At 44.1% G+C, this 25,542-nt stretch overlaps 1 protein-coding gene across 1 annotated transcript in view; it reads right to left on the bottom strand.

Moving 5' to 3' along the window:
- Nucleotides 1–1,378: 1,378 nt before the first annotated feature.
- Nucleotides 1,379–25,542, bottom strand: part of LOC124775263 (gustatory receptor for sugar taste 64e-like) — a 155,989-nt gene continuing 131,825 nt past the window's right edge. Inside the window, 1 exon segment of the mRNA XM_047250102.1 lies at nt 1,379–1,492. Coding sequence (XP_047106058.1) covers nt 1,379–1,492 — 114 coding nt within the window.

Raw genomic sequence — 25,542 nt, 5'->3', positions numbered from 1 at the left:
GTTTTTGTAAATGGTGTCTTCTGCTCAACGAAACGTTGTAGTCTGTTCATCTCCTGAATTGTTAACGGGTGGAACATCTGCTACAAGCATTCGCTGGAATTTAGACGATAAGACGCTTGTATGGGAAAGTGAATGTAAATCTGTGATCCGGATCTATCTGAAACTGCTCTGAAAAATATGTTGTTGTTTACTCGCACATTAGCCCTAATGTGTATTCTCACGAAAGAAAAAGAGTGAGTTAACATAGTAAATTAACATAGACGACAGAAACGCAACATTTCTATTGGTGTGTTCATGATTACCTGCTTTTATAGTGAGGTCGTTTACACATGTAACTGACTTAATTTCACATAAACTGCACGAAAACAACTAAATACTGCGTCACAGCTTCCGTCTGAAATACACTTAAATATCATTGACAGTCAGAAAAGTGAATTTAAGCCGTCGGTTCACTTGCTGGAAATGACAAAAAAAAAAAAAAAAATTACAGTAGACACTTTACCAGACGGCTAGACAAGCACGTACCGTGTAAACGCTTTTTTGTAGTTGGACTGTCTGTCGCGTGGAGCGCTGCAGTAGATAACAACTTTCTTGTTCGTGTAGCACGTACTGTGTAAAGCGGGCCTTAAGGAATCGTGGGTTTACTAGTATTTGTTTAAAAAAGCTGTAAAGAGTAGCTTTAGCGATACTGTTGTTAAAGTTAACAGAATAATATTAATACTTAAACGGTAGGTAGTAATGTTGTTGGCTAGTTAGCTACTTCTGAAGAATAGTTCTCGAGTCAAGAGATTTTTACAGAGATTTTTATGCGTTTTTTAGTTTTCTTTGTTTCCAAATATGAGAGCTGAGGCATCATTTCCTTTTCTACCGTTGAGTCCGAATTGTGTAAAACTCATTTTTGTGTGGAATGGACTCGAATTAAACTGGGGAGTAGCTCAAAGCAAAGAAAAAGTCAAACTTGGAAAACAAAGAGTCACCCTAACGGCTAGTTTCGTGGGAAGTGCAATAAAATCTCTACCTTACGTCCTCTGCAACGCTCCTTAGATGTTGGAAGTCGTTTATAACTACCCCTCCAGCGAGATTTGCCACGGTTTTGTATTTAGCCGTATTTCTCCTGTCGTCGACAAGGCCGCTAAGTCTCACATTCAGCACCCTTAACCAACATTCTTCACTTTTCCTTCGTCGAGCAAGACGCAAACACGTGTCTCATACACTTCGTTGATAAATCATCAGGCGTAACACGCGAGTAGGACATTTGCCGGTTAGCAAATGATGTCCTCTGTAGGAAAGGCTGCTTTGTTTTAGATGAAAATACGATTGCTGAGTACTTGAATGCAATCATCAGCAGCTGACAAAATGTTCTCGATGCGAGCAATGGTTACGAGCAAACGGGTTCTGTCGAATTGAGGGACTGCTGTTCCGTCCTGCTGAAGGCGTTCACGTCGTTCAGCTGCAGGAGCACCACCTCGTACGTCGCTATGGTGCCGGCTACCTGAAAAACAAAATATCATGCGGAATAAAGAGTCAACATTTCGAGTAAGTGATGAAAACTGCACCAAAATTTATGTTTATGCCTTTTCAGCGCATACTGCTACACATTAAAACACAAAGTAGTAATCACGAAGTGTAGTCATAAAGTTTTGGTTACCAACTATAATTAAATCAAATTACATAATTAACATTCAATCTGTTTGCAGTCTAAAGCTCTGGTAAACAATGAAATCCCACGCTACAGTACCGTAGCACAGCCCTACAGCAACCAAGACAAAATGGCTCATCCTATACATACTGTTTAAATATTGCAGCTGTGTCCAGATGGCTTACTTAGCCGCCTGGATTTGTCCGACATAGCTAAAATATTGCCGCTGTTGCCAAAAACCAATTACCACACGATGCTCCAATTAATTTGCAATCAGCGGTGTGTAGCTTCAATATGTAGATAAAGACAGCAGCACGAAACCACCAAACACTGGTATAATGTGGATTTATCTATCGACAACCAGTTCTCATTGAGGAACGATCTTCAAAGTCATCAACATATTAACAAAACTGTATAATAAATAGTAAAGGTCAAAATAGCTAAGATGAATTATTGTTTATCCTTTTTGTTACGGTGTAAAGTCAAGGGCCGGCTCTCCAGTCAGGAACGAGAGAGAAGAGATGGCTGTGAGAAGAAGTCAGCCAATCGCACACTGACCGGTCCCCCCTCCAGGAGGACAACCCGACAGCAGCGGCCGCTTTGTGGACATAACCGCCGCGCTCTACTGGTCGCGGCCTAGTTGATAGTAGCTTCAAGATCAGCGACTTGGATAGACGCGTCAACACTCATTACTTCACTTGTGCAGTCTATGTACACTACTGGCCATTAAAATTGCTACACCACGAAGATGACGTGCTACAGACTCGAAATTTAACCGACAGCAAGAAGATGCTGTGATATGCAAATGATTAGCTTTTCAGAGCATTCACACAAGGTTGACGCCGGTGGCGACACCTACAACGTGCTGACATGAGGAAAGTTTCCAACCGATTTTTCATACACAAACAGCAGTTGACCGGCGTTGCCTGGTGAAACGTTGTTGTGATGCCTCGTGTAAGGAGGAGAAATGCGTATCATCACGTTTCCTACTGTGATAAAGGTCGGATCGTAGCGTATCGCGATTGCGGTTTATAGTATCCAGCAGTCGAGATGACAGGCATCTTATCCACATGACTGTAACGGATCGTGCAGCCACGTCTCGATCCCTGAGTCAACAGATGGCGACGTTTTCAAGACAACAACCATCTGCACGAATAGTTCGACGACGTTTGCAGCAGCATGGAGTATCAGCTCGGAGACCATGACTGCGCCTACCCTTCACGCTGCATCACAGACAGGAGCGCCTGCGATGGTGTACTCAACGACGAATCTGGATGCACGAATGGCTAAACGTCATTTTTTCGGATGAATCCAGGTTCTGTTTACAGCATCAAGATGGTCGCATCCGTGTTTGGCGACATCGCGATGAACGCACATTCGAAGCGTGTATTCATCATCGCCATACTGCCGTATCACCCGGCGTGATGGTATGGGGTGCCATTGGTTACACGTCTCAGTCACCCCTTGGTTGCATTGACGGCAGTTTGAACAGTGGACGTTACATTTCAGATGTGTTACGACCCGTGGCTCTACCCTTCATTCGATCCCTGCGAAACCCTACATTTCAGCAGGATATTGCACGGCCGCATATTGCAGGTCCTGCACGGTCCTTTCTGGATACAGAAAATGTTCGACTGCTACCCTGGCCAACGCATTCTCCAGATCTCTCACCAATTGAAAACGTCTGGTCAATGGTGGTCGAGCAACTGGCTCGTCACAGTCACTACTCTTGATGAACTGTGGTATCGTGTTGAAGCTGCATGAGTAGCTGTACCTGTACACACTATTCAAGTCCTGTTTGACTCAATGCCCAGGCGTATCAAGGCCGTTATTACAGCCAGAGGTGGCTGTTCTGGATGCTGATTTCTCAGGAACTATGCACCCAAATTGCGTGAAAATGTAATCATATGTCAGTTCTAGTATAATATATTTGTCCAATGAATACCCGTTTATCATCTGCATTTCTTCTTGGTGTAGCAATTTTAATGGCCAGTAGTGTAGCTCAAACTAGGAATTGTTTACACAGAAGAAGCTTGATTATTTTGTATGTAGCCCTTAGCTAGCGACACATCTGTGTAATTGCGAAGGTAAGTATTGTCTATTTCCATTTTTTAATAAAACTCATTAATGGTATTTTTCTGTACTGTTTGTCTAAAAAACCGAGCACGTTGGATTCGTTGACTCCACATATTTGACAACTAGCATAGAGACATAATACGTTTCATTCCTGAGTTTTTCATTTTGTAAATGAAAAGTTGGTGGTCAATGTATTGTTCAGGGACAAAATAAGGTTAAACACTAAATTTAAACAAAATAGTATTATCCACGAAAGTGGTAGTACACATTCTGAGTGAATAATATTTGTATTAAAGATAGCTGAAATGTGTGTAACACTCAGAAAACTCAATATTAAACACATAAAAAATTATGAAAATAATATCCTTGGAAATGTGAAAGTGTAGGTCGTTGCCGAATGTAGTCCTTTTGATACATCGAAAAATGGTGTGTGTGTGTGTGTGTGTGTGTGTGGGAGGGGGGAGGGGGTGAACAAAGATATGAAAACACCACATGACCATTTTTAACCAAGCGTAGGAAACCCATTGACACTCAGACCAGTTTCCAGTTGCCCCATATTTGTTAAATCTAGGTCCTGTATGGTTTTCAAGGAAATCTTATACCATTATTCCTGCGAAATAGTGGCAGTTTTAGGTTACGATGATGGAGGTGAGTAGTGGTCACGTACCAGTCTCTCTAAAGTGGACCACAAACGCTCAATAATATTGAGATCTGATGGCATTAGTGTGTAGAGGAGATGCAACAACTCATCCTCACGCTAACAAAATCGGTCCTAAGCGATGCAAGCTGTGTGAACAGGAATCTTGTCGTCTTGGAACACAGCACCACCCCTGGGGATGGACCTGACCTGTCAAAACGGTCACATAATCGTTGAAAGTTATGTGACCTAGCAGAGTGGCCATGTGTCCTTGGAAATACGTACCACGATGTGGCTGCCCAAAATTATATCAATTCCCTCCACAAGTTTCACTCTTGGGGCATAAATTCAGCCAGAAGACGGAAAAAGTGTGAAAAAAGATTCATACGACCAAACAAGTTTCTTCCATTGCTCCATAGTCCAGGTTTTATGGCTTCGGCACCACGTTTTACTGTTATAGGAATTTGCATCACTGACAGCTCCAATAATCTGCTCTCATTTGAATTCACTTAGTTCTAGCATAAGGCACTCACAACTACACATAACACTGTGGTGATCGCGATTGACTCTTGCCACATACTGAGGACATTGCACGGGCGCCAGTAGTGGTCCAATACAATAGTGCAACCTGGAAGCTTATATGTTCAGTCACGCAATTCTCTCCCTGTTTCCATGCTTTTGTCCAACCCCTGTATATTTCTGTTTTGTTGTGATAAAAAACAATCACTTTTTCCATAGTGTAGGGTATATCAGCACATTACAGCGTGTTATAAAGGCATTATAGTCGAAAATTACTGAAAAGAAACAGAAATTTCCTTAATTTCTCGAAGATATGCTGACAAATGCTGCCACCTACAGGGAACTTTTTTTTTAAAATTAACTGAAAGCACATAATGTAAAGTGTATGCTGCAATCAGGCACTGTTAGTTTAGTTTATTCTCTGAGCTAGGAAAAAACAAAATTTGGATGTAGCAGATGCTACACAAGAACTGCAGAGGTTAAAGAGTAAGGTGGATGGGCGTTAGAGGCGAGATGGTGAAATGAAACAGATGAATAAAGTAACCTGCGACTGTATTCTCGGTACTCGGATACAGATGTGCTCATCCGGGTTGGGAGTAGAGAAAGCCTGCCTGTGTAGGTGGTTGTGAAATAAAGGAATAGGAAGAGGGAGACATTCTAGTCTTCTAGAGATACAGTAATCGAGGGAGTACCAAAGGGATCGATCACTGGCCCCTTTCTCTTGTGGTTTATGTAATTAGCATGACACAATCCTTCAATTCATATCTAGTAACCTATGCTGATGACACCTTCCTCATAAGCGTGTGATGGAATTAACCACATTTTTTTCTAATCTGGGGTCTAAACATCAACATCAGTAAATCCCAGCTACTAACATTTAAAACAAATGGTTCTTATGAGGCTGTAATAAACAATATTTGTGGTATTACATCAGCAGAAGCAGATAATATTAAATTCCTTGGTGTCCACCTGGACAAAAATCTCCGTTGGGTAAACAGAATCACTTCTGTATGTGAGAAAATCAGCAGTAGCATGTATCTGATAAGTCAGCTGGCAAAAATAGTCACAAGTCAAACACTAAAAATTGTTTACTATGGAACGGTTTATCCATTTCTTAATTATAGTGTTGAATTATGGGGTTGTCCAGCAGAGTTGCACCTGCAAAGAATATTAGTATTACCGAAAAGAGCCATTAGATTAATGCAAGGATGAAGTCCAGAGAATCCTGTCGCGAAATCTTTGTCCAACATAAACATTTAACAGTATATTCCTTTTACTTGTACAGACTTATTGTATTTTTTATAAATAGTAAAAGCCAAGTCAATAAGTGCCGTAATACACATAATTATACCAGAAGTAAGGATAACTGCTTCAGGCAGAGGACAAAATTTAAAAAAAAAATTGGAAATTTGTGGTAAGGTCTTATGGGACCAAACTGCTGAGGTCATCAGTCCCTAAGCCCACACATTACTTAATCTAACTTAAAATAACTTACACTATGGACAACACACACATCCACTTGGCAGAAAATCCTAAGAAATTTTGGTCTCATGTCAAAGCGGTAGGTGGATCAAAACAAAATTTCCAGACACTCTGTGACCAAAATGGTATTGAAACATAGGATGACAGCCTAAAATCCGAAATACTAAATGTCTTTTTCCAAAGCTGTTTCACAGAGGAAGACTGCATTGTAGTTGCTTCTCTAGATTGTCGCACAGATGAAAAAATGGTAGATATCGAAATAGACGACAGAGGGATAGAGAAACCATTAAAATCGCTCCAAAGAGGAAAGGCCGCTGGACCTGATGGGATACCAGTTCGATTTTACACAGAGTACGCGAAGGAACTTTCCCCCCCTCTTGCAGCGGTGTACCGTAGGTCTCTAGAAGAGCATAGCATTCCAAAGGATTGGAAAAAGGCACAGGTCATCCCCGTTTTTAAGAAGGGACGTCGAACAGATGTGCAGAACTATAGACCGATATCTCTAACGTCTATCAGTTGTAGAATTTTGGAACACGTATTATGTTCGAGTACAATGACTTTTCTGGAGATTAGAAATATACTCTGTAGGAATCAGCATGGGTTTCGAAAAAGACGATCGTGTGAAACCCAGCTCGCGCTATTCGTCAACGAGACTCAGAGGGCCATAGACACGGGTTCCCAGGTAGATACCGTGTTTCTTGACTTCCGCAAGGCGTTCGATATAGTTTCCCACAATCGTTTAATGAACAAAGTAAGAGCATATGGACTATCAGACCAATTGTGCGATTGGATCGAAGAGTTCCTAGATAGCAGAAAGCAGCATGTCATTCTCAATGGAGAGAAGTCTTCCGAAGTAAGAGTGATTTCAGGTGTGCCGCAGGGGAGTGTAGTAGGACCGTTGCTATTCACAATATACATAAATGACCTTGTGGATGACATCGGAAATTCACTGAGGCTTTTTGGGGGTGATGCTGTGGTATATCGAGAGGTTGTAACAATGGAAAATTGTACTGAAATGCAGGCGGATCTGCAGCGAATTGACGCATGGTGCAGGGAATGGCAATTGAATCTCAATGTAGACAAGTGTAATGTGCTGCGAATACATTCTACACAGAGTACGCGAAAGAACTTTCCCGCTTTCTAACAGCCTTGTACCACAAGTCTCCAGAGGAACGGAAGGTTCCAAATGATTGGAAAAGAGCACAGGTAGTTCCAGTTTTCAGGAAGGGTCGTCGAACAGATGCGCAAAACTATAGGCCTATATCTCTGACATCGATCTGTTGTAGAATTTTAGAACATGTTTTTTGCTCGCGTGTCATGTCATTTCTGGAAACCCAAAATCTACTTTGTAGGAATCAACATGGATTCCGGTAACAGCGATTGTGTGAGACCCAATCGCTTTATTTGTTCGTGAGACCCAGAAAATATTAGATACAGGCTCCTAGGTAGATGGCATTTTCCTTGACTTCCGGAAGGCGTTCGATGCAGTTCCGCACTGTTGCCTGATAAAGTAAGAGCCTACGGAATATCAGGCCAGCTGTGTGGGGCTTGATTGAAGAGTTTTTAGCAAACAGAACACAGCATGTTGTTCTCAATGAAGAGACGTCTACAGACGTTAAAATAACCTCTGGCGTGCCAAAAATGGTTCAAATGGCTCTGAGCACTATGGGACTTAACATCTATGGTCATCAGTCCCCTAGAACTTAGAACTACTTAAACCTAACGAACCTAAGGACAGCACACAACACCCAGCCATCACGAGGCAGAGAAAATCCCTGACCCCGCCGGGAATCGAACCCGGGCGTGGGAAGCGAGAACGCTACCGCACGACCACGAGATGCGGGCTGGCGTGCCACAGGGGAGTGTTACGGAACCATTGCTTTTCACAATATATATAAATGACCTAGTGGATAGTGTCGAAAGTTCCATGCGGCTTTTCGCGGATGATACTGTAGTATGCAGAGAAGTTGCAGCATTAGAAAATTGCAGCGAAATTCAGGAAGATCTGCAGCGGATAGGCACTTGGTGCAGGGAGTGGCAACTGACCCTTAACATAGACCATGGCTTCCCACCCTTTTCAGCTGGTGGGCCCCTTCTTCAGTCGAAAATCCATGGCGGACCCCTAGTCAGTCAAGAGCACAGTAACTAAATTTCAGAGCGAAACCCATGGGAACTGAAAGCTTCTTAATGCAAGTGCCATGTCCCCAATGACCCCCCCCCCTCCCCACCCCCCCGAAGTATCAATAGTCTTTGGTTTAGAGATGAATGAAAACAACTTGAAATTAACGATACAATTTGAATTCCCACTGTATCCAGACACTTACTAGTGGATTTACTCACTTTGTTCAAAACACTATAGCCTGATTAAAATTACTTGGTGATTGAAATTTCACACGATGGAGCTGTCTTCCTCCAAGAGCAATCAACGTCACGCCGAAACTGTTCGCTGTTGACAAGCTGCCACTTATGATTTGTTCACTTCTACTATTTGGCTACTGCTGTCTAAGGAGCATGCATATTTCGTAACAGTCGTGTGTGTGTGTGTGTGTGTGTGTGTGTGTGTGTGTGTGTGTGTATGTGTGTGTGGGTTTTCGTGAACTCCGAAGAAAAATGTTCAAATGTGTGTAAAGTCTACCTTTTGTCGTCCTCCCTCCTCATTCATTTCAACTGGAAACTTCGCTTGTTGTGAAGGCGATGGGGAAACTGCAGCCTTCTTCAATGATCCTGACTTCAGCCACCGACCCATGTTAGAAGTAGTAAACTGGTCAAAAATCGACTTACGAAATAGGTAGTGCACTGACAGAGGAAGTTTAACATTTAATGATGCCTGGGACCGCATACGTGCCAGCGAGCGCTGTGATTGGTCGACAGAGCTCGCTCCGCGCATGCGTAAAAGGTTTCGGCACATCTAGCGCCGTGAGCCGGGGCACAAACGACCCCCGTATTGTTGCGAAACAGTTGATCAGAGAAGCCGCGTTCTCCGGCACTAAACTGCGTATGCGTTCTCACTTAGGAGCCGCAAAGGCTGCTTGGGGATACGACCTGAAGTAAAAGTACACATTTTTTCACACGAAAAAAAATAGTGATGAATTTGATTTTCACATTTTTATTCAATAATTTTACTCATTATTTTAGACGATTTGGTGAAAGATGGCCTCGGAACCCCTAGAAAGAGCCGGCGGACCCCAAAGGGGTCCGCGGCCCACAGGTTAGGAAGCCCTGATCATAGAGAAATGTAATGTATTGCGAATACATAGACAGAAGGATCCTTTATTGTATGATTATATGATAGCGGAACAAACACTGGTAGCAGTTACTTCTGTAAAATATCTGGGAGTATGCGTACGGAACGATTTGAAGTGGAATGATTACAAAAAAATAATAGTTGGTAAGGAGGATGCCAGGTTGATATTCATTGGGAGACTCCTTAGAAAATGTAGTCCATCAACAAAGGAGGTGGCTTAAAAGACACTCGTTCGACCCATACTTGAGTAATGCTCATCAGTGTGGGATCCATACTAGGTCGGGTTGAGAGAGGAGATAGAGAAGATTCAAAGAAGAGCGGCGCGTTTCGTCACAGGGTTATTTGGTAAGCGTGATAGCGTTACGGAGATGTTTAGCAAACTCAAGTGGCAGACTCTGCAAGAGAGGTGCTCTGCATCGCGGTGTAGCTTGCTGTCCAGGTTTCGAGAAGGTGCGTTTCTGGATGAGGTATCGAATATATTGCTTCCCCCTACTTATACCTCCCGAGGAGAGAGATTCGAGCGCGCACGGAGGCTTTCCGGCAGATGTTCTTCCCGCGAACCATACGTGACTGGTTCAAAAATGGTTCAAATGGGCACAGTCCTAAGTATTACCAAACTGGTTGGCCGTCCTGTACGGCAAATTCTCGGATATATCATGATTATTATCAATTTTAGATGTTGCTACTGTTGGTATTTATGTATTTGGCGCCAACCTAATGTAACGGCATCCATGAGTGTCTGGTTTGTACAATACTTCATGTTAATTGTTTTGACATGTACTGTTTATCATTTTTTTGTCGATATGTAGGTGATTTGAAGACGGTCATTTGATCTTAACTATTTTATCGTAAGTAAATACACATTACAGCAGCTTTTGGGGAATTTTTTTAAGCTCCACTTCTTCAATGGGCTGCTCCATCTAGCAGCACGCTACGTTGCTGTGGTGCAAAGATTTCAATGTGTACCAGGATTATGGACACACATCTGTAAACAAACAGAAACCAACTACGCAACTAGACTTTTTTGAGGTGATAATTAAACCTTTGTGACTACTCTCAAAAGCAAACGTTCGTGGAAAATAATGTGTATTCGAAAAAGGAAGATATAGCTTCCGGGAAGTTATAATATAAGTTTACTCTACGACTAGTTTTAATGATATTATCGCCATCTGGTCAGCATAATTGAGTCATACTGGCGAACTATGGCGAGCCATCATCGTCGTGCACCATGAATCATTAAACTTTGTAAGAAATTGTATATAGATATGTATAACTGAGTGGAGTCCTGCGACATATCGGCTTCTACACGTACATAAATTACAGTCCCCTGCCGCAGTTTTTGCCTGTACGTTCGGGCTAATCTGAGGATCTATAGCCGGGGTTATAGCGTAAATGGGTCATACGGGCCAGCTAATGCAATCCATCACAATCATGCACCCTGAACCACTGAAATTTGTAAGGAATTGCATACGGACCCATACAATTAGCATGGCACTTTGTTATGAGGCCGCAAACAGCATATCATCTATACACACTTATATTAAAATCTGCTACAGTTTCTGTCTGTAGGTTCAGGTTAAATTGAGGAACTGTGGTAGGGTTTTTTGTTAGTGTAGTTGAGCTATACTTGTTTATTGTGGTGAGCCATAGTCTTCATGCACTATGAATTATTAAAATTTAAGAACAGTTGCATATAAACATGTGTAATACGGTTTTCATTAGTAGAGAGATTGGTTCGCAAGTAAGGTTAGTTTATATAATTTATAAATTTTGAATAAATTGGTGAACTGTGATGAACTGAAATCTCCGTCTGGTCATCTAGTGGTGAATGACAGAACTCCTTTGGAATCATCCATCTGTGTTACAAATCAAAGTCCCGGTCCGCATTTTTCTGTCGGTATGTGAAGGCTAATCTTAGGAACTACTGTAGGAATATTTATACGGGTTTCTCTAGTAGACAGAGTGATTCATGAGGAAGGTTTGTGGGTAAATAATATAGCCATAAGGCTGTACCTCCCTTCAGACTGGTACTGCATTGGGGTTAACGAGGTATCGCGGTAGCTTGCGGCTCCCATCATCGCCAATCGCCATGACACGCCGCCCCAAAGCCAATTAATATAGGACAGACAACATTCATGTCTCCTGAGAACTTTGAGAACATTTTGCTGCGGTTGAATCGATTAAAAAAACCATGACTGCTTGGTGCGGTAATAGACTGTACTCGTACTTCATCTAGACGTGGCGGGCAGTGGGATATGGGTGTGACCTGGTGACTCACCTGCATGAGTATGTTTTTGACAATTGTGAAAACTTCTGTGGAAGTTATGAAAATGAAACAAGGTATCCCACAAATTTGCTTCCGTTGGCAGCTACCATCGAGATAATTCCATTGTCATCAAGTGAATGTGAAATAGGGTTTTTCTGAATGAATTTGATCATTAATGACGGTTGAGCCTCTCAGTTAATAAAAGCTGGTTCTTCACTACTTTTTCTGAATGGCCCACCACTGACTCAGTTGCACCCTTCAAAGTACGTGAAATCTTGGCTGCTAAATGGACGACACCCCGCAAGGAAAGAGCGAGACGTGGGACGTACAGAGAAAACCTTTCAAAGCTTTGGACGATTGTATAAACTGTAACTTAACACATTAAGTTTTTTCCTACTTCTTCAGTAGCTTATAGTTCAAATTTACATGTGTTTTTAATGTAGTTTCTTTTTTGTAATAAATCTTTAACTGAGAAATAATATTTAAGTTACTTCGTAAAACATGTAATGAAAGATTGTTGGTGCACACGGGAGTTTTATTTTTTACCATTAAAATTTTGTATTCACACTTTAAAGTGCCGAGAAGAGCATTAAAATATCGTTTTAAGAACCCGCAATTTCAAAAACACCCCCGGGAAGTCACAGTACCGGAATCGTTTTAATTACATTTAAAGCACTGGTTTCAGTTCTCCGAATTTTACTCATAACTCTAAGTGGTGGCGTGTAGTGAAATTACCGATACCCCACACACATCTTCTGGCCATACATACTAGTGCTATTGTACGTAGCTGGGGCAGATCATTAGTACGTTGTATGCACACTGCAGCTTACAAATGAAGACTACAGCAGAGAAAGGGAGAAATATACTTTTTTGTAAAATATATTTAATGATACTTTGTGTAGCTTAAGTTCAGTGTTATACTAGTGCCTTATGCATGAAAAAGGCTACTGATAGAAATACTGACTTTTTAATGTACACGTGCAGGGGGAAAAGGAGGCAAGTCGAGCGTCTACTGGGGAACAAAAAAGAAGCGTATCTCTAAATGCCACACTGAGTCCAATTAACAGTGAAAATTTTCTGATAGGTAAAATAAAGGGCAATACAATATGCGATCGCACATCATCTTTTCATTTAAAACTCGACTAGTGAAACAGATTTTGTTTGAGACTGAGACCCAGTCTGAATTTGATCGTGAGTCATACAACGTACGATGGATAATTTCACCGATGGTGACGAAAAAAATCCAGAACTCCAGAAGAAATGGTCCCAGAATTTCAAGATGGAGAACCTTTTCGCTCTCAAAATGCTTGCCAGAAAGAATCACATACAGAAAAAGCTACGACTGTAATGGTTTACCGTGCCACTGTCATTTTGTTTGGCCTTGCAGTGTGAGATATTTTTCAGCTTTCCTCTCACATCTCGAGAGAAATCCGTAGACTTGTAAGAACTTAAAACATTCTGTTCTCCCAAAGCCAAACACTACAAATCTTCTCTAGCGCATAAGAGGTATATTGCCTTCATCACCGCATTAATGAAGTATTACTACTTTCAAAATACCGAACAACATTTAAATATACAAAAGTTTCTTTTCATGGCACAGTAAATTTATAAAACCCAGAAATGAACCAAATATGATTCGAGCATATAATGTAGTATACCCTGCAAGGATTCATGTCACTTTGATTTCAATTACATAAAAATACTCATACAACTAAAACGTGTGCAATTACTTCATCAATTACGTGCTACTAACAAAGGTAGGTTTCAGGAACTCAATTTAGGCACATGTATCGTTAGGTGTCAATTTTTAAAACTGCTCTCCTGTTGAGTTTGTTCACATGGATTTATTGCACCCTCTTTTTGGCTGTGGTACTCAAATGTATATTCATTTTTGAAAAACGAACCTGTTTATTGTAAAGGTCAAACGTTTTCATATACTACCAGTGCGTTAAGTATACAGGGACATACACAAATATTTATAATTCTTAATGATTCATGACACGATAACGCCTCGCCATAGTTATCCAGTATGAGTCAGTTACGTTTGATCACACAATGATGATAATGATACACAAATCTAGTCACTTGCCCGCGAAAGGCAAAGGTCTCGAGTTCGAGTCTCGGTCGGGCACACAGTTTTAATCTACCAGGAAGTTTCATCGGTTGGTTGGTTGGTTGGTTGTTTGAGGTTAAAGGGACCAAACAGCAAGGTCATCAGTCCCTTGTTTCAAATAGACTCCATTCTGCTAACGGGACATCTCAGAAAAGTCAGAACAATAAAACGGAAAAAGGGGAAACGTAAAAGGGCAGTCACGTTGTCAATAGTAAAAACAAATGAGGGAAGTTGGCAAGAGAACGAACCCAACACTATGCTGAAGCAGCATAGGCAAGACCACCTGTGACTTAAAAGGTACAACTGCTATAATGCAGAAAGTACGTATGGGAATAGAAAAACTAACCAAGCCTTAAAAAGAAGAGGTAAAAACAGAGTAAAAGGGAAAGAAAAGAGGATTCCGGTCAGGGAGGTGAATCGGGAATCTCTGAACACTGCCTACAGTGGGAGACACCCAAACACTCACCGCCCTGCCCCAACACCAGAGGGAGATTAAAAACTTTAAAACTGAGAATAAAAACCACTCTCCCGGAGGAAACCTAGAACCAGAGAGACCATCCGGGAATCGTCAGCCAACATCAAAGGTAAAGTGTGGGGGAGTCTGTACTTAGCACGCAGAGCCAAAAGAAGGGGGCATTCAACCAAAATGTGGGCCACTGACTGGAAGGCTCCACAACCACATAGCGGGGGTGGCTCATCACGCAAAAGGAAACCATGGGTCAGCCTGGTATGGCCAATGCGGAGACGACACAGTGTGGTCGAGTCCTTGCGGGAGAGGCGAAAGGAAGAACGCCATGGGCCTGGATTCACCTTAATGGCACGAAGTTTATTAGACAGTGGAGTAGCCTCCCAAGAATTGGCCCATGACTGTGCAAAGTGGGATTTGATGTGAAGCCGTAAATCCGCTGCAGGAGGGGTTACAGAAAACGGGGGGTAAGTAACTGCTCCCCCAGCCAAACGATCAGCGAGCTCATTACCCGGGATACCCACATGGCCCGGGACCCATAGGAAGTCAATGGAACAAGCAGCACGGTGAAGATCAGCGAGATGGTCATGGATGGCAGAGACCAAGGGATGGCGCGAAAAACACCGGTCAATAGCAAGAAGGCCACTCATCGAGTCCGTACATAACAAAACGCGGTTTTGTTGGGATTGTTTAATAAAGGTAAGGGCCCGGGAAATTGCCATCAATTCCGCAGTAAACACCCCACATGAGGGTGGCAGTAGATGATTTTCCGTTCCAACAAAGGACGTGAAGGCATACCCAACATGATCAGCAGATTTAGAGCCATCAGTGTAAAAAACAACAGCATCCCGAAACTCCCATAAAATTTGGCGGAAAAAGGAACGGAACACCACCGGGGGGATGGAATCTTTCGGACCGCGGCGGAGATCCATCCGAATTCGAGGCCGAGGAACTAACCAAGGAGGGGTGGAGGGGAGGGAGCGAGGAAGACAGGACAAAGAAGGAAGCCGAAAATCACGGTTAAGAGACGCAAGGCGCAGTCCAACCGGTAAACCCGCCCGAGGGCGGGAGTCAGGCGGGCGACGTCCATGGTCTGGGAATAGGATAGAATAGGAAGGATGAGCGGGAGAAGAACGGATAGTAAGGGCATAAGACACCAGAAGCTGGGACCGCCGAACAGAAAGGCGGGGGATCCCAGCTTCAACCAGGAGACTATCAACAGGGCTAGTAGGGAAGGCACCGGTGGCCAAACGGATACCACGATGGTGGACCGGATCCAGCACGTGCAGCGTGGAAGGAGCAGCTGAACCATAAACTTGACAACCATAGTCCAAACGTGACAGAACTAGAGCACGATAAAGACGGAGGAGGAGGGAACGGTCCGCACCCCAAGAGGAGTGGGCAAGGAAGCGAAGGACATTGAGTTTACGGAAACATCCTACCTTCAGGAGTCTGATATGGGGCAGCCAAGTGAGCTTGTTGTCGAAAAGAAGACCTAGGAAACGAAACTGTGGAACCACAGGCAATCTTTGTGCAGCGAGATAGAGCTCTGGATCAGGGTGGACCGTAGTACGGCGACAGAAGTGGACCACCCGCGATTTTAAAGGAGAGAATTGAAACCCGTGTGAGAGGGTCCATGCAGAGGCACGCCGTATAGCCACCTGAAGCTGCCGGTCTTCAGATGGCATCGAGGAGGAACTAACCCAAATGCAGAAATCATCCACATACAGGGCAGGGGCGACCAAGGGACCGACAGAGGCCACAAGTCCATCGATAGCAATGAGGAAAAGAAGGACACTCAAGACAGAACCCTGTGGGATGCCCGTCTCCCGGGTCCGTGGAGAACTAAAAGCAGTACCAACTCGAACTCTGAATGACCGATGGATCAGGAACTGGCGGATAAAAATCGGGAGTGGGCCCCGAAGACCCCACTGATGAAGGGTTAGTAAGATGTGATGGCGCCAGGCCGTGTCATAGGCCTTGCGAAGGTCAAAAAACACTGCAACCAAATGGCGGCGCTGGGAAAAAGCCTGCCGAACTGCGGATTCCAAGCGAAGTAAATGATCGATTGGAGATCGTCCCTCTCGAAAGCCACACTGGTAAGGGGACAATAGATCCCGAGATTCGAGGACCCAAGTGAGCCGACGGGCTACCAGCCGTTCAAGTAACTTACAACCAACATTGGTCAAACTAATTGGCCGATAGCTGTCAACAGATAGGGGGTTCTGACCAGGCTTAAGGACAGGAACCACAATGCTATCCCTCCACTGAGAAGGGAAGTCACCCTGGAGCCAGATACGGTTAAACACCCGAAGAAGATGGTGCCGTTGTGAAGCACTGAGATGTTGAAGCAGTTGGTTATGAATGGAATCTGGGCCAGGGGCCGTATCGTGAGAAGAAGATAGAGCAGAAAGAAATTCCCATTCAGTGAAAGGTTCGTTGTAAGATTCTGACTCACAAGTGGTGAAACATAAGGTGACAGCTTCAGCCTGCTGTTTTTGATGAAGGAAAGCAGCTGGATAGGAGGCCGACGCTGATGCCACTGCAAAATGGGTCGCAAGATGTTCTGTGAGAACTAATGGGTCCGTACAAATGCCATCTGGGAGGTGAAGGCCTGGGAGGGTGGACTGCCGATGGCAACCTTGGAGAGAGCGAAGTGTAGCCCATACCCGTGACAGAGGGACAGTGGAACCAAGGGAAGAAACGAATCGTTCCCAACATATCCGCTTGCTCTGTTTGATTAAATAACGGGCTTTAGCGCGAAGGCGCTTAAAGGTAGAAAGGCTGGCTACAGATGGGTGCCTCTTAAAGTGTTGCAAAGCTCGACGGCGATCACGGATGGCAATGGCAATGGCCGTACTCCACCACGGGACTTGCCGACGACGAAATTGTCCAGATGAGCGCGGGACAGCAAGGTTAGCAGCGCGAACAATCGCGTCAGACACGTCACGTAGGACGTCATCAATACAACCCGACAAAGAGGGAGAAAACTCGACCTGTGCAGTATATAGAGGCCAATCGGCGCGGTGGAAAGACCAACGAGGTAACCTCTCCATCGGGGAGCGGGAAGGGAGCGTGATAATCAACGGGAAATGGTCACTATCACAAAGGTCGTCATGTGGTGACCAGTGTAATGAAGGGAGGAGAGAGGGAGAAGAAAGAGAAAGATCAATGGCAGAAAAGGTACCATGACCAGCACTGAAATGAGTAGGGGAGCCATCATTAAGAAGGCACAGGTCGTGGTCTGCAATAAATTGGTCTATAAGAAGACCTCGTCTAGATGGAAAGGCACTGCCCCACAAAGGATGATGAGCATTAAAATCCCCAAGGAGGAGGAAGGGAGGAGGAAGTTGCTGAAGAAGGGTGGTTAAGGCAGCAGGTGTAAGAGTCCTGTCAGGAGGGAGATAAAGATTGCATACTGTGACTGCAGAGTCTAAGTGGACCCTAACAGCAACCGCTTCCAATGTAGTTTGGAGAGGAATCCACGTGCTAGCAATGTCTGTACGGGCCCACGTACAAACGCCACCAGAAGCCCGCAAGGGTCCGACCCGATTTCGACAGAAAACACGGAACCCACGGAGGGTCGGTGAGTGAGCATCAGTAAAATGAGATTCCTGGAGAACCACACAAGCTGCTGAGTAGGACGAAAGAAAGGATTTCAATTCCGGAAGGTGACGATAGTAGCCATTACAATTCCATTGGAGAACCACAGAACGATGGTTTAAATGAGGGCTGAACACGCTAAATCCAGTCATACCGCCGGGTCCCCACCCGTCACCGACAAGAAGGGGGCGACATCCATAAACGACAGGTCAGAATCCGGTTGTGAAGTCGGGGAAGGGACCTCCGGTGACACCAGAGGCTCTTTGTCCCGGGACTTATGTTTCTTCTTCTTTTCAGGCTGAGATCGAGGAGGGCTGTGTGGCATAATGGAGCCAGCTGCAGCAAGATCAGGAACAGAAAGAGACCGGGCGACCTGGGGGCCGATAGACCGCGGCTCTCGCGGTCGCCGCGCTGCAGCAGACCTTTGACCTGGAAGGTGCCGGGAAGGGGCATCCCGGGAGAGGCGCCCTTGACCGGCAGACGCCGAAGGAGTGGGACACTTCTCCGGCTGGGGAGGGGGAGCAGCGCCCAGAGGAGAAGGTGTGGGAGCCGCAGGGGAGGGGGGAAGGAGAGGGGTCCGGGATGGGGGTAAGGAAGGGGGAGGAAGGGATGAAGATGTAACCAAGGCGTAATTAGATGTCATGGACACAGGGTGCAATCGTGCATATTTCTTACGGGCCTCCGTGTAGCTTAAACGATCAAGGGACTTATACTCCTGTATCTTTTTTTCTTTCTTATAGACTGGGCAATCTGCTGAACGTGGAGAATGACTACCATGACAATTTACACATACAGGAGGGGGAACACAGGGACTCCCTTCATGGAGTGGACGTCCACAGTCACCACAGAGAGGGTCCTGGGAACAGCGAGAAGACATGTGGCCAAAACGCAAGCACTTAAAACACAGCATAGGAGGTGGGATGTACGGCTTCACATCACAGCGATAGACCATAATCTTAACTTTCTCAGGAAGGGTATCCCCTTCAAAGGCCAGGATAAAGGCACCAGTATCAATACGATTATCTTTAGGACCCTTCTGAACACGCCGAACAAAGTGAACACCCCGCCGTCCGAGATTGTCCCGAAGTTCCTCATCAGATTGAAGGATGAGGTCTCTGTGAAAAATCACACCTTGTACCATATTTAGAGACTGGTGAGGGGTAATGGACACGGGTATTGTGCCAAGATGGGTACAGGCACGAAGGGCCGCAGATTGGGCAGCCGAAGCAGTTTTTATCAGCAACGAACCTGACCGCATCTTGCTCAGGAAGTCCACTTCGCCGAACTTGTCTTCAATGTGTTCCACAAAGAATAAAGGTTTGACACTGGTGAAAGTATCTCCATCAGTCCTGGTGCAAACTAGATAACGGGGGAAAGGTTTTGCCCCTAGACGACGGGCCTGACCCTCCTCCCAGGGGGTAGCCACGGAAGGGAAGGCCGAAGGGGCAAGAGAAGCAGCACTTGAGGAATCAGTACCACGCAGAGAGACGGCCGCAGAAGAGCGGCCAGAGTTTTGGACCCGTATGCGTTTCATCTGCATAGCGTCCGCCCTGATACCACCCACTCCTATCAGGGGCTCTCCTCACGGGTGCCACCCAGCCACAGCAAGGGCCGTCTGGCACGGCGGCCATTGCCGGGAGTTCCGATGCTCCAGCATGACGAGCAACCACTCCAAGGCATGCATGAGGAGGTCACAGCTCAGGTATCAGAAGTGTGATCCCTGTGTGTTCAGGGGGCTCAACCAAAAGGGTACATAGCGACCCCACCACACGGGCTGGCTACTGTGCTGGCTATGCACCCTAGCATCAGACAACAACGTAAAAGAAAAGGTGGAATGTACTAGGAGGGCACACGTCGGAGACACTAGGTAAGGTGCTCTTCCCCAAATGGCTCACACTACGGAAGAGAAATTTTGGAATGGAGGTCAAACCCCAGAGGGGACCAAGGAATGCCAAAAGGAGGAGATGATTACGCAACAAAGCCGGAGTGTAAAACCAACAGAACCAGGAGGATAGTGGGGGCCAACATAAGCAAGGACACCAATAGAGGGAGAGGAGAGGGCGAGGGGAAACGGGTATGGAGGGGAAAGGAGGGGAAGGGAAAGGAAATGCAGCCCGGGAGAGAAAGAAGGCTGCAATGGCTCGGGGCCCCGTGCTCGCCACGCACGTATCCACAAAAGAGTTGTGGACCCCCTGGGGGGAGTTTCATCGGTAATATTGCTTTTTGAGATGGCATCTACGAAGTTCTAGAGCCACATTAGACGAAGAGGGTGACATCTGGAGGAAAATTACAATAATTATAAAAATGTTTTTTTTTCTAAAACAAAAGTAATCGTCTTTGGCAATGACAGAGTGAGAATTAACAGTAAAATTAACATCTGACTGAGATATACTTCTACAGAGCAACATCATAAGGGATGAATGGTCTGTGGCAGAGGTAGGAAACAGAATTCCCCGACCAAAAGGTACAATCGGTATGGCAGATGTGGAGTAGTGATATGAAAAGCCAACTACTACAAGATGCGCAAAATAAAAGTGGCCCAGAAATTATTTCATGCACTTAATTAGCCACTCCAACTTATATAACCCACATCCAGGGTGGATGATGTAAGATGGGTTGCCTATCTACATGTGCATGAAATATTTTCTAGGCCAATTTTAATTTTCCCACCCTGTAGTTAAGCAGCAGCTGAGGAAAAGCACACACAACGACTCGGAACAGTACCATATTTGAGATTGCTTGATTGACCCTAGGCTGAACCTAGGGCGTGGGCCATACGGGGGCAGTTTGTGATGACTAACCTGCAAAAATATTATTATCTTCGAGCAATTTTCGGTTTAAAGGATATAACACAGAATTTAAGATTTACTTCTGAATTATATACAATTTTATTATAGATGAGAGGTTACCTAGTTGCTATTACCGTTGGTCGCAAACCTCTTACTGTGACTACGTAAGGGCCGCCGCAAGCTCCAAAAATATTGTGTCATCACACAAGTTATTATTCCAAACTGGGATTCCCCTGCCGCAGTACCAGCTAGACAGGGCTCAAAAGAACGACGTTCTACAAGGGCCCTCTGTCTCCACTCAGGAGGGACTGAAAGATCTGTAGAAGGATCATTTAGTAATCGCGAAAGCGTTACGGAGATGATAGATAAACTCTAGTGGAAGACACTGCAAGAGAGACGCTCAGTAGCTCGGTACGTGCTTTTGTTAAAGTTTCGAGAACATGCCTTCACCGAAGAGTCAAGCAATATATTGCTCCCTCCTACGTATATCTCGCGAAGAGACCATGAGGATACAATCAGAGAGATTAGAGCCCACACAGAAGCATACCGACAATCCTTCTTTCCACGAACAATACGAGACTGGAATAGAAGGGAGAACCGATAGAGGTACTCAGGGTACCCTCCGCCACACACCGTCAGGTGGCTTGTGGAGTATGGATGTAGATGTAGATGTAGAACTAAAAATTACAAGAACGAACGATAACGGGCAGGTCACAATGAGATCAATGGTGGGCCGTGGGCTATGCATCCCTGTTATAGATGCTTGTTTGCGTAACCATTTAGATTAGATTAGATTTACTTCCATTCCAATTGATCCGTAGTGAGAAGGTCGTCCAGGATGTGGAACATCTCGGAAAAACAACAATACATGACAAATATTTACAACTAAAACAAATAAGCTAAGGTACTTTTCCACAGGTCCCAAGTGGAATGATCGTCATTTTTTAATGAACACTATATGAAAGAGTCATTTTACAAATACTAATGCACTGAATTTAAAATTAAAAAGTTTTTTTTATTTATTTATAAGGTAATAAACATGTAATACAACTACTATAATACTTATTTACATTGAACACATTACTGCACTGAAATGGTGCAGAAGTTAGATTGTACTTACACACACACACACACACACTACACACACACACACACACACACACACACACACACACACACGCGCGCGCGCGCATATTTACAATGAACACATTACTGCACTAAAATTGTGCAGAAGTTATATTGTATGTATACACAAATCAGTTGGTTTTACTGAGAAGTTCATCAATGGATGCAGCACCACCTGTAATTAATTATTTTTAGTTTTCCATCTCTAGCTTACGGCATTTAAAGAGTATTTTTCATGAGATGGCTGGCTCTGAGCACTATGGGACTTAACGTCCGAGGTCATCAGTCCCCTAGAATTTAGAACTACTTAAACCTAACTAACCTAAGGACATCACACATATCCATGCCCGAGGCAGGATTCGAACCTGCGACCGTAGCGTCGCGCGGTTCCAGACTGTAGCGTCTAGGAACGCTCGGCCACTTCGGCCGGCTTTTCATGAGATGCGTTTTACTTTTATTTATAAAGCAACTTCTGTGGTCATTTTGGAAATATAGATACATAATATGATTATAAATTTTTATATTTATTGATTAAAAACTGTATTTCCCTATAAAACTGGCTTGCAATTTATTCACAGTGTTTTTGCTTCTTGTTTACACATTCTGCAAATCACCGCTTTTCCTTTAACACCAATGCAGCGTAAAGAAAAATGGGCCCAAGAAAGGCGAAAAGCCGCAGAAAGTGAATATGCACCAAGTTTCTTTCGGTTTCACCCCTCCGCTAACAAAAAATGAAAGGTCAGGTTACTGTGCCTGCTGAGCGTGGTTACTATGGTCAAGCCGATAGTTAGTGTGTAGTAACAAGTGACGCTCATTGTAGTCACAACCCGCAACTACCTCTACGATTCCTGTCTTCAGCAGGATGCCTTTTAAATAAAAGAGCTGTCACGCTGCTCATATCGAAATTTGAAGAAATAATTGAGTACAGGATGCGGCGCTTAAATTCGGAAAAAATGTCAATTTGAATTAATTGAATCCTCATGACTTAAGACACAGTTTAATTGATACGTCCTCTGTGTGGGATGAACCTCGCAGCACTAAGTCCTTGGCAACAGCTCCTACCAATCCGAGCGCTAGTATTAAAAGCACATTCTGCTCATATCGAAATTTGAAGAAATAATTGAGTACAGGATGCGGCGCTTAAATTCGGAAAAAATGTCAATTTGAATTAATTGAATCCTCATGACTTAAGACACAGTTTAATTGATACGTCCTCTGTGTGGGATGAAGCTCGCAGCACTAAGACCTTGGCAACAGCTCCTACCAATCCGAGCGCTAGTATTAAAAGCACATTCCCCCTTTCTTCTTTTACAGTCTGCCCCGTTTTGAGCGAGCACCACTATAACAGGTGGCGACGAGTCTGGTGCAATATTTATGACTAAATGTGTCGATACCACCTCATTATCTAAAACATTTGCAACATAAGTAACACCATCAATAGCTTCCTGTACATCCTTCTCTGTATCTACAACAAAATTACCTTTCGCAGCTACACTCTGCACAACACACAAATCATTGTACCTCCCTTTACATCTCCGTCCTGGATTACACCTTTCTCAGGATCCACGACCTGTATACATCGCCCATAAACTTCCAGCGAAGTATATAGCACTGCATCTAAATTAACATCCCCCATGTTGTTATGCACACGCTAATTTAGCTCAATAGAGCACACATTTAATTAGTTTGGCATTGCAGCTAATTCTGCCTCTGAATTCTCACAAGACATTAGAGCTGCTAATCCCTCATTTTCCTTAACTTCCACACTCTTACTACCTTACACACCTTTGAAACTCTCAATACTAACTTCTTTCTCCTGACTGCTTTCACTCAAGTACTACTCTTAACATCTTGTGTCTGACCGTATACTGATGGAGGAACTATTTGCTTCCAGTGTCTTTCCCATTTATCTTCCTTTCTTTTCTCTCTTATCTTCATAAAACTGTCGACAGCTTTAACTAGGCCAGTGGTCGGCAAACTCATTAGTCAACAGAACCCAGTAGCAACGTTTCTGTACAACGATTGAAATTTCTTTTGGGAGCCAAATTTTTTAAACTACTCGTATATAGGCAGATACGTCCGCCTGCTTAGCTGGGTAGTAACGTGCTCGCCTCCCATGCAAGCGGGCCCGGGTTCGATTCTCGGCTGCGACGGGGATTTTCTCCGCTCAGGGACTGGGTGTTGTGTTGTCCTCATCATCATTTCATCCTCATCACCGGCACGCAAGTTACCCAATGTGACGTCGAATGAAATAAGACTCGCAGTCGGCGGCCGAACTTACCCGAATAGGGGCCTCCCGGCCAACGATGCCATACGCTGATTTCCTTTTTATAGGCAGATACGTTGTTTTTAACTTAATTGGGGTACTTCGAAGCTGGCCTTTGCTGAAAATGTCCTCGATCTTGTTGAGGAACGTTCGCTGTTGTCGATCTCTTCCAATTCTCCCATCCACAATCGTTTTGTATTACTCCCTTCGTCTATCTCCTTTCATTTATTCTCTCCATATCTCCAGACAATTTCAACATACCCTTCTCAATACTCTACACTTCGACTTCTTTCACTTCAAAACGCTCACTGAAATTAACATAATGAACTTTACTTCGAATTTTAAATTATAAGTACGTTGCATTTGATGGTTCAAATGGCTCTGAGCACTATGGGACTTAACATCTGTGGTCATCAGTGCCCTAGAACTTAGAACTACTTAAACCTAACTAACCTAAGGTCATCACACACATCCATGCCCGAGGCAGGATTCGAACCCGCGACCGTAGCAGTCACGCGGTTCCGGACTGAGCGCCTAGAACCGCGAGACCACCGCGGCACGTTGCATTTGATATCATACTTAATAACGATATCATTTATTGATAAAATTAAATTGTAAGAGGTCTATAAAATTAAATTATGGCAATGACAGACATACACTATGTGATTAATGGCCTTGCATCTCACTGGAAAATTTGGGCAGGTTAATCAAGTTAGTATGTTGCTATTTTTAATTTTAGGCACGATTTCAGTTTCTCATCAATAAGACGACTTCTCAATTAACTCTTGATAGAGTTAGTGCTTGAAAATGATTGTTCGCATGAATATGTAGACCAAAATAACGAGAGGACAGCAATTTTAGGTAAATATTTGAAATTGTTCATATGAAATTGTAGTAGAATATCTATACCTACATCTACATCTACATTGACTCTGCAAATCACATTTACGTGCCTGGTACAGGGTTGATCGAACCACCTTCACAATTCTCTATTATTCCAGTTGTTTTGGTTGGCAGGAGAGCCAACACCGTGTTACTAGAGGAGGCCGAAAGGCACGCGTTTTAGCTCACGCAGGCTGGCGTGAGGTCTGGAACAGGACAAGGAAATTAGAATTTAGAAAAACGGACATAGCTGGTGGAATACTTAACTTTATTCCATTAATGGTGAACGTCGCTCTTGACGGTACATAATTACAGTATCAATAGTAACTGGTACTGGCGCCTTGCTAGGTCGTAGCAATGACGTAGCTGAAGGCTATGCTAACTATCGTCTCGGCAAATGAGAGCGTATTTTGTCAGTGAACCATCGCTAGCAAA

Source organism: Schistocerca piceifrons, chromosome 2 (genome assembly GCF_021461385.2).
Source record: "Schistocerca piceifrons isolate TAMUIC-IGC-003096 chromosome 2, iqSchPice1.1, whole genome shotgun sequence".
Lineage (NCBI taxonomy): Eukaryota > Metazoa > Arthropoda > Insecta > Orthoptera > Acrididae > Schistocerca > Schistocerca piceifrons.
The sequence above is the reverse complement of the archived record's forward strand: the minus strand, read 5'-3'. Positions and strand labels throughout refer to the sequence as shown.